This window comes from Galeopterus variegatus, unplaced genomic scaffold (assembly GCF_000696425.1).
Source record: "Galeopterus variegatus unplaced genomic scaffold, G_variegatus-3.0.2 Scaffold3972, whole genome shotgun sequence".
Lineage (NCBI taxonomy): Eukaryota > Metazoa > Chordata > Mammalia > Dermoptera > Cynocephalidae > Galeopterus > Galeopterus variegatus.
Window position 1 is genome coordinate 78,274 of NW_007730083.1, and position 10,366 is coordinate 88,639.

General features: G+C 37.9%; 1 protein-coding gene across 1 annotated transcript in view; it reads left to right on the forward strand.

Annotated features, from left to right (window-relative positions):
- Positions 1-2,444: 2,444 nt before the first annotated feature.
- ADGB (androglobin) overlaps positions 2,445-10,366 on the forward strand; it is a gene marked incomplete at its 3' end in the record, with an annotated part of 133,531 nt that continues 125,609 nt past the window's right edge. The window contains exon 1 of the mRNA XM_008586395.1: positions 2,445-2,527. Coding sequence (XP_008584617.1) covers positions 2,445-2,527 — 83 coding nt within the window. The remainder of the gene's footprint in view (positions 2,528-10,366) is intronic.

Genomic DNA, 10,366 nt, shown 5'->3' on the forward strand with positions numbered 1-10,366 from the left:
ACCTTGGCTCTGCATTTATTTTCTTTCCTACCATCCTCTGCTTGAGGCCCTTATTAACTCTGGATAGTACCACTGAGGAAACATCCAAGGTTTTTCTGCTGTTGGTAATCTTCTTAATACACCATTGTGCTGATAGGATGTTTCTCCTTTTCTGTTTTCTCCAGGGAAAAAAGACATTACTTTATTTAATACTGCTTTTTTTTTTTTTTTTTCTGTGAAGCTACAAGTTTACAAGCAAGGTGAGAACTGCCCCAGGCCCCGTGCCTCCCACCTCCCCACTCAGCACACTCCCAACTTGTCCCCCAGTCCTGCCCAGATCTTTGATGGGAGGGGTCCCCAACTCTGACAGGGTTATAAAATCCTGAGGATGTTTTAAAACAAAGGAAGAATGAATGAAGGGAGAGAGGGTAAGAGAGAAGAAGGGAGAGCTCCTGTGAATAGTACTGCAACCAGCTTCTGCTCTCCCCTTGTTAGGAGAATAGAATAGTTTAGTCAGGTCCCTCACCTTAGGGCCAATTGGGGGTGGTTCAGGAAACAAACTGTGTGTGGGGGGGGATGGAGTTAGTGCACCTGCGCAGTGCCACCACTTTGGCTGGAGTTGACTGCCTTGGGCAGCCACCATACATGTAGCCATGCTTTCCAACCTATGGCTTCCAAGGACCTATTTGCCAGTTACCTAGCTCATAGACCTGCGTGTAAGGGGTCTGGTGACCCAGCTTGGCGTGTGAGGGGTCTGGTGACCCAGCCTGGCATGTGAGGGGTCTGGGGACCCTGCCTGGCATCTGAAGGGTTATTGGCCCAGTCCAGAATGGCCTTGAGGGGTCTGTGAGCTTCAGACCCAACCCTGGCTTGACAATTGGCCCAGTCAGCAGGATTACAGGCAGGTAAAAGAGCTTTACAATTGGCATCGCAAACAGGATAAAAAGCCAGACAATTGGCATAGTTGGCAGGATTCTGACATTAGCAGTAGCTCCACAATTGGTGTAGTCTGTGACAGGATTCTGACCAGGTACAGGAGCCGAAACCCCTTGGAAGAAGGAGGAAATGTGGCTGTCCCTGAGCATGTGGTATCTGGTGGCCACTTTTCTGCTGACCAGAGCCTGGCTACTGCTGCTCACTACACTGTAAACTGATCAAGATTTGCAGCAGAAAACAGAGTTCTCAAGCTCAGATAAATGTCCTGGAGGACAACATGCAGCAACTGGCCACTCCTGCCTCCGACACCAGAGAAGATGACCAACCCAGTGGTGAGCTGGGGGAAACTGTGTGTCTCCAGGCACAACCTGATGTGCATGAGAAATTGAGACAGTAAAGCCACAGAAACAGGCAGAGCCCCTGGCTACTACATCGATGAGACCTAGTGGTGGATGGTGTAACATGCTCTAGAGAAAATATAGTAAATGCATGTTGCATTTGTCTGAAGGCAAAAGGCTCAGAGGGTGCTACTTAAACCCGGTGGCTGGATGGGTGCCGTGTAAACTCTAGAAAAGAGTGCCACATGTAGATGAGCAGATGACCTGAGGACGGGTGCCCCTGCAGAATTTCAAGTATGTTTTCACATGGTGAAAAGGCAGAAAAGTTAGTCTCTGTTACTACATGCCTGTCTCGGTGGCAGTGGTTACAGGAGAGCTGCAGATATGCACAGGGGCAGGGCAGCCACTCCTTGATGGACTGGGAAAATGTAGCTGTTTGAACAGTTGGAGAATCTGCAAAAACTGCCTGAGACTGAGTGAGTAGCTGGTGCAAGCTGAGCTGATTGAAGTAATTCAAAAGCCAAAATATAAAAGGAAAGCAGAGTGTAAAGATTTGGAAAATTTGCAGCCTGTCCATGTGGTAGAGAAGCAGAGAGCCAGAGAAAAATGCAAGGGTGAAGCAGATAAACTGTTTGCTAAAGACATTATCTTGGCGATTAGGCAGCCAGATGCTAAAAACCAGGACAATGGGAAAAAAGCCCTAAAGGCATTTGAGAAGTCTGGATGGGTGTCCCACCCATCACAGGTCCTGAGGGCATTTGAGAGGTTTGGGAGAGCACCCCTTCCATCCTAGGAGAACTGAGTTGTCCTGGAGGGCATATCTGAGGTGTCATTGCCCTCAGCAAACTGCTCCCTGCATCCCAGCTGCTCTGGTTGGAGCAGTCCAGCCTCAGCACCTCTGAAGAAAAAAAAAGCTGAAAACCTTGGTGGTATTCACATTGTGTTAAGTTTGCAGGCCAGCAGTATGTGAGAGCAGTGGAGGTGTGGCAGCCTCCACCTGGATTTTGGAAGATGTATGAAAAAGCTGGGGGACTCAGGTGGAGACCTGCTGCAGGAGTGGAGCCACTGTGGAGGTCATTTATGAAGCAGTGTGGAGCAGAAAAGTGGGGTTGGATCCCCCACAGAGAACCCCCACTGAGGAAATGTCTAGTGGAGCTGAGATGGCGGGACTGCCACCAGGAGCCCAGAACCATGGGGCTGCTGGCAACATGCAGCACCAGCCAGGAAAAGCTGCAGGCACCAGGGCAGCTCAATGGGCTGCAGCTGGCGGAGCTGTAGGAGTGAAGTTGCCCTATGTTTTAGGGGTCCAGGTCCCCCAGTGTGCTTAACGTTTGCCCTATTTGGGTTTTGGATTTGTTTGGGGACTGTTTTTCCTTTCTATTCCTCCCTTCTGGAATGGGAATGTGTACCCAATGTCTGTCCCACCGTATCTTGGAAGTAGGTAAACTTGTTTTTGACTCTTGGAAGTAGATAAACTTGTTTTTGACTCTTTACAGGTTCATGGCTGGAAGGACTTTTGCTTTTAGTCTCAGATGAGACTTTGGACTTTTCAGTTGGTGCTGCAACAAGCTAAGACTTTTGGGACTGGGATGGAATGTATAATATGTGAATGTAAGGGTCATTTATCCTCGCTAAGGGAACATTGCAGAGGATTCTGAATGTGTAGAATGTACGGCGAGAGACCCTGAAGGGGTGGATTGTTGGGAAAATAGAATAGTTTAGTCAGGGCTGGGTGGGGGTGGCTCAGCAAACAAATTGTGGGTGGGGGAGTGGAGTTAGTGTGCCTGCATGGCACTGCCACCTTGGCTGGAATTTACTGCCTCAGGCGGCCACCGTGTATACAACCATGCTTTCCAACCTATAGCTTCCAAGGACCTGTTTGCTGGTTACCTAGCTCATAGACCTGCATGTGAGGGGTCTGGTGACCCAGCCTGGCATATGAGGGGCCTGGGGATCCAGCCTGGTATGTGAAGGGGTATCGACCCAGTCTGGAACGGGTTTGAGGGGTCTGGGAGCTTCAGACCCAGCCGTAGCTTGACAGTTGGCCCAGTCTGCAGGATTACAGGCAGGTAAAAGAGCTTTACAATTGGTGTCACGAACAGGATAAAGAGCCAGACACTCCTCCTCCCAGCATCAACCCAATGCAGAGCTACTGTGCTGTTAGAATTCTTCCACTTTTCTGCTCTGCACTTCTTCCCGTCCTCTTTTCTATGTTTCTAGTGGCCACCCCTGATTCCATCCATATCTAAAAGCCTTCTTTTCCATGAAGCCAGAGTTGACTTGGAAGCAGTTTCTTCCAATCTTCTGTGCTAAAGCACTTTGTTTTAACTTTGTTACAACCCTCTTCACTTTTGCCTTTACATTTTAGTTATTGTGTGTATTTATTCTCATTAGTTTTAAGTTATTTGAGCTAGAAAATGAATATTGTTATTTTTTGCATTCACCCCAAGCACAGTGTATTGGGGGAGGGGGAAAGATAAATGTTAAACTTTTGAAATTAAATGCCCATTTAAAACATTTTATTAAAACCAAGTGTATAAAAGGATAACATAACAACCTGGCTTTAACAATTTTAATTTAAACCTTTTTTTTTTTTAAAGATTTGTAATTTGTTTTCTTACATATTTGATTTTCTGAAGAGTATGTCTCAGAATGCCCCTACCCAAATTAAGTCAATAATTTAATTCTACTCATTTTGATTCTTTCAGAGTTTTGAGGAGGTGTGCTAACACTACTTAGGAAGGTGTACTGATTGCTGATTGCATAAATAAACTGCCTCGACTATGAATAGAATCATATCCTTACACTGAACAGTATGCGTTAAGAAAACAATGGCAAAATTCCAGACCCTCATTATATTGAAATTTAAACATCCCTATGGTGAACTTCCATCCATAAAATCATCTACGTAAAGCAAATATATAAATGTGCCTGTGTGTGTTTATGTGTGTATCAACCAGATTCAGCTGCTTTTTTTACTGCTTGAAAGTCTCTAATGGCTTTAAACCTTTGTAACAGCTAAAGTTTTAATAGAAAGTTTTTAACTCTTGTGCATTTTTTATTGTATTACATAATCTTGTTAACTAACTTAAAATTTCTAGAAAGAATCATTTGGTTATCTTTGCAAGGGATGTGATTAATAAGTGCTTTTAAGTTCTTTGTTCATGTTTTATTAATAACTATTACAAAATATATTTTAATAAAATTATGGATGACTTCTTTCATTATATATAAAGACAATTTTGACCTTTTCCCAATTTTAAGTTATGTAGTATAATTTGAAATTTCATATTTACCAATAATGGGTATATATGAAAGACAGAATATGTGGAAAAAATATGTTTTATTGCATATGACTCTGTAATCAAATATGTATAGAATGTGTATTTAAATTTAACTATATTATGAGTCTAGGAACAGATAATATTGCTATCATTAAGTGATATTTGGAATTTCCTTAATTTGCCTTTAAAAATCCCCATGCTTGTTTTCTTTTACTTCCTTCTTTTCTTCCAACAGGTTTATTGATATAAAATTTACATACAGTAAATTGCACATACTTAATATTTTTAAAATTTTATTGTTTAAAATTTTTTATTTTAGCATTTACTTGTACATATTTGTGGGGTACAGTGTGTTGTTTCAATACATGCATACACTGTACATTAATTCACTTAGGGTAGATAGCATAAGCTTTGTATTTATTATAAATTGAACACATTTAAAGGGTGTACTTTGATAAGTTTTAACATGCATCTACACACATGAAACCAATTCTTGCCAGTAGGTAATAGTTCAGCTTATTTTTCTATATTATCTTGTATCCTTCAACATTGCTAAACTCAATTATCACCTACAGGAGTTTTTTAAATGTCATCAGATTTTCTACATAGACAATCATGTCATCTGCACATAAAGACAGTTTTACCTCTTCTTTCCAATCAGGGTTTATTTCTCTTTGCATGGACTAGCTTGAACCTTCAGTAAAATATTAAATGAAAGAAGTGAGACTGTATATCCTTGTCCTATTCCTGATCATATGAGTAAAGTGTTTCATCACTAAATGTGATGCCAGCTGCAGGTTTTTGTAGATGTCCTTTATCAAGTTGAAGGAGTTGCCTTCTATTCCTTGTTTTCTGAGACCAAGATTGGGTGTCGAAGTTTGTCAAACCATTTTCTGTCTGTCTTTTTAGATGATCATATGCATTTTCTTTTTCATTTTGTTAATATGGTGAATTACATTGACTGATTATCAAATGTTGAACTAACCGTGCATTCCTGGGATAAACTCCACTTGATCATTATGTGTTTTAATTTATATATCACAGAATTTGATCTGTTCTATTTCTGCTTACAGTTTTTTGCTTCTATGTTCGTGGGCAATATTGGACTCTAATTCTCTTATTACAACGTTTTGTCTGGTTTTGTTTTTTGGGTAATGCTGGTGCCATGTTATGAGTAAGAAAGTATTCCTTCCTCTTCAATATTCTGGATGAGTTACTGGAGCATCGATATTATTTCTTCTTTAAATATTTAGTATGGGGCCGGCCCGGTGGCGCACTGCTACAGTGCGCTGCTTGGGAGCATGGTGGTGCTCCCGCCGAGGGTTTGGATCCCACATACAGACCAGTTCCCGCTCACTGGTTGAGCGAGGTGCGGGCGCGACACCGAGGGTTGCAATTCCGTTGCCGGTCCCGGTCCGGTACGGGCGCGACACTGAGGGTTGTGATCCGTTGCCGGACACGAAAAAAAGACAAAAAGGAAAATAAATAAATAAATAAATATTTAATAGACAACCAGTGAAGCCATCTGGATCAGAAGTTTTCTTTTAGATAAGGTTTTTAATGACAAGTTCACTTTCTTTAATAGATATAAGGATTGTCAATATCTCCGTTTCAATCCATTTCTTCTTCAGTGAAAATTGTTAGTTTGTATCTTTAAGCAATTGATCCATTTCATCAATCATCAAATATATGGACATAATGTCGTTTTTAATATTTTCTTCTTATTTTTTAATGTCTGTGAGACCAGTAGTGATGTCCTCTCTTTGATATATAATATTGATAGTTTGTGTCATCTCTCCTATATCCCTATCACTCTGACTACTGATTGACCGATTTTGATAATCTTGAAGAGAATTTTGGCTTTATTTATTTTTTTCTATTGTTTTTCTCTTTTCTATTGCATGGATTTCTTCTTTAATCTTTATTATTTCCATTTTTTAAAAAATTTTCTTTGGTTTTAACTTGCTCTTCTTTTTCTAGTTTCTTAAGGTGGAAACTGAGTATGTTATTTTGAGACTCTGACTGATCTCATCTAGGTTTCTTGTGCTAAAAATTTTGCCTTTTGTATTGCTTTAGTGGCATCCTGCAAATTTTAATATGTTGTGTTTTCATTTTTATTCAATTCAAAAAACTTTCTCAATTCCCTTTGATTTCTTCTTTAACTCATCAGCTGATCATAATGTGTTTATATAGATTCCAAATATCTTGGGATTTTGCAATTTTTGTTTTTGTTGTTGTTAGTGATTTCTAATGTAAGTTTCTTAGGTCAGAGAACATAATTTGTATGATTTAAATTATTTTAAGTTTACTGAGACTTGTTTTACAGATCAAATTATGGTGTATCTTGATAAATGTACTGTGTGCACTTGAAAAGAATGTGCATTCTGTTGTAATGGAGTGTTTTAGAAGTGTTAATTAGGTCAGTTTTGATTGATAATGTTCTGTATTCTTTATCTTCTACAGCCTTACTGAATTTTGGTTGGCTCGTTATTTGCTATTCTCTACTATATTTATGAATTTGAATATTGATTCTTGTACTTTTGTGTTTGCTTCATGTGCTAACAAGCTGTTATTGGGTTCAAGAAAGTTTAGGATTGTTACATGCTCTCAGTGAATTTTCCTTTTTATCATTATGAAATCACATTTTTTTTTTATTCCTGGAAATATTCTTTGTTCTCAAATGTACTTTTTATATATATGTTTTGATTAGCATTAACATAGTATATATTTTTTCCTTTATTTGTGTTTTGATATTTAAAGTGAATTTCATATAGATAGCACAGTTAGGTTTTGTTACTTTTTATCCAATCTGACAATGTGTCCTTTTTATTGAGATGTTTAGATCATTTACATTTAAGGCATTAATATTGCTAAGTTTAAATCTGTCATTTTGCTATTTGTTTTGTTTTTGTCTTGTCTCTTCAATGTTCCTCTTGTTTTCTTCCTGTGTTATATTATAGATAAATTATTATTTTATTTTATTTTATCAATATACAATGTGATTGATTTTTGTGTCCCTTTACCGAATCCTCCCTCCCCCCTCCCACTCCGCCCTCCCTCCCATCAACCTCACATCTGTTCACTTATCTTAACAACTTCCAAGGAATTGTGGTTGTTTTGTCTTCTTCCCGGCCCCCCTCATTTATTTGTGTATTTTTTTATTCATTTTTAGCTCCCACAAATAAGTGAGAACATGCAGTATTTCTCTTTCTGTGCCTGACTTGTTTTATTTAATATAATTTTCTCTAAGTCCATCTATGTTGTTGAGAATGGGAGTATTTGTAGATATACCACATTTTCCATGTCCACTCATCTGATGATGGACTTTTGGGCTGTTTCCAACTCTCAGCTATTGTAAATAGTGCTGTAATGAACATTGGAGTGCAGGTATCCCTTCGACATGATGATTTGCATTCCTCTGGGTATATTCCCAGCAGTGGGATAGCTGGGTCATATGGTAGATCTATCTGTAATTGTTTGAGAACCTCCATACCATTTTCCATAAAGGCTGCACCATTTTGCAGTCCCACCAACAGTGTATGAGAGTTCCTTTTTCTCCACCACCTCACCAGCATTTATCATTCACTGTTTTTTGGATCTTAGCAATTGTAACTAGAGTGAGATGGTATCTCAGTGTGCTTTTGATTTGCATTTCCCGAATGCTGAGTGACATTGAGCATTTTTTCATGTGTCTGTTGGCCATTCGTATATTTTCCTTTGAGAAATGCCTGTTTAGCTCCTTTGCCCATTTTTTAATTGGGTTACTTTTTTTCTTCTTTTTTTTTTTTTTTTTGCTGTGAAGATGATTCAGTTCCTTGTATATTCTGGAAATTAATGCTTTGTCAGATGTATATTTTGCAAATATTCTCTACCACTCTGTTGGTTGTCTTTTAACTCTTAATTATTTCTTTTGCTGTGCAGAAGCTTTTTAGTTTGATATAATCCCATTTGTTTATTTTTCCTTTGGTTGCCAGTGCTTTTGGGGTCGTATTCATGAAATCTGTGCCCAGTCCTACTTCCTGGAGTGTTTCCCCTATGTTTTCTTTAAGAAGTTTTAATGTTTCAGATTGTATATTTAATTCTTTAACCCATTTTGAGTTGATTTTGGTATATGGTGTGAGGTATGGGTCTAGTTTCATTCTCCTGCATGTGGATATCCAGTTATGCCAGTGCCATTTGCTGAACAGACAGTCTCTTCCCCAGTGTATAGACTTGGTGCCTTTGTCAAGATCAGATGGCTGTAGGTGTATGGGTTGATTTCTGGATTCTCTATTCTATTCCATTGATCTGTGTGTATGTTATTATAGCTTTGTAGTATAGTTTAAAGTCAGGTAGTGTTATACCTCCAGCTTTATTTCTTTTTCGCTCAGAATTGCTTTGGCTATGCATGGTCTTTTATTATTCCATATAAATGTTAGGATAGTTTTTTCCATTTCTGAGAGAAATGTCGTTGGAATTTTGATGGAGATTGCATTAAATTTGTATATCACTTTGGGTAGTATGGACATTTTCACAATGTTGATTCTTCCAATCCAAGAGCATGGATATCTTTCCATCTTCTTGTGTCCTTTCTAATTTCTCTCAACAGTGGTTTGTAGTTCTCATTGTAGAGATTTTTCACATCCTTGCTTAACTTTCTTCCTCAGTATTTTATTTTTTTGGTGGCTACTGTAAATGGACTAGCTTTCTTGATTTCTTTTTCTGCGTGTTCACTATTGGAGAATAGAAATGCTACTGATTTTTGTGTGTTGATTTTGTATCCTGCAACTTTGCTGAAATCATTTATCAACTCAGAGTTTTTTTGTAGAGGCTTTAGGCTGTTCGATATATAGGATCATGTCATCTGCAAAGAGGGACAGTTTGACTTCATCTTTTCCAATTTTTAAAGAATTTCTACTTATCTCCTCTGTTAGCTTTTAACTATATCTCTTTGCTTTATTTGGTGACTTCTATACCAAATACGAGTTTACAGTACACATCTTTAACCTATCACAGTCTGTGCTCTTATGATATATCAGCTCACATATAATTACAGAATTCTAATAGTATAGTATTTGCCCCCGCCTTTATACTATTGTTATCATACATTTGATTTTATGTCACAGACCTTTCATTACATTATGTGTCTGTGTAAGTAATTAATTATACTACAAATATATTTTAAATATAAAATAGCCATGTAGTTACTACTTCTATTTTTTTTTATTTCTTTGTATATATTCATATTTCAATCTGGCATCATTTTTTTTTTCTGCCTAAAAGCCTTTTTAAATTTTTTTTATCATGTTGAAGATTTTTGCTCATAATGCTATTAGCTTTTGTATGTCTGGAAAAAAAGTGGTTATATTCATTTCATTTTTAAAAGATATTTTCAATAGATGTACACTTGTAGCTTGATGGATTTTTTTTTCAGTTCTTTAATGATGTTCCCCATTAACTCTTCACTTGCATTTTTTTAATGAGAAATTTGCTGTTTTCCTTTTCTTTGTTCTTCTGCATTTAATGTGTGTGTGTGTGTGTATGTGTGTTTTCTTAACTGCTCTTAAGATTTTCTTTTCACTATTACCTTTAAGTTATTTTCTTATGTTGCATATAGGCATGGTTTTGTACATGTTTCTTGAGTTTGAGGTTCATTAAAATTCTCGAATCAGTGAGTTTATAGTTTTCATCAAATTTTTAAAAATTTTTGACCATTATTTCTTCAAATAATATTTTTTCTGTCTGCAATCCCTCCTTTGTTGATACTAATTACACATAGATTGCTAGAAGTCATCTCAGAGGTCACTGATGCTCTGTTCATTTTTAATTCTTTTTTTTCTTTTGGATTAT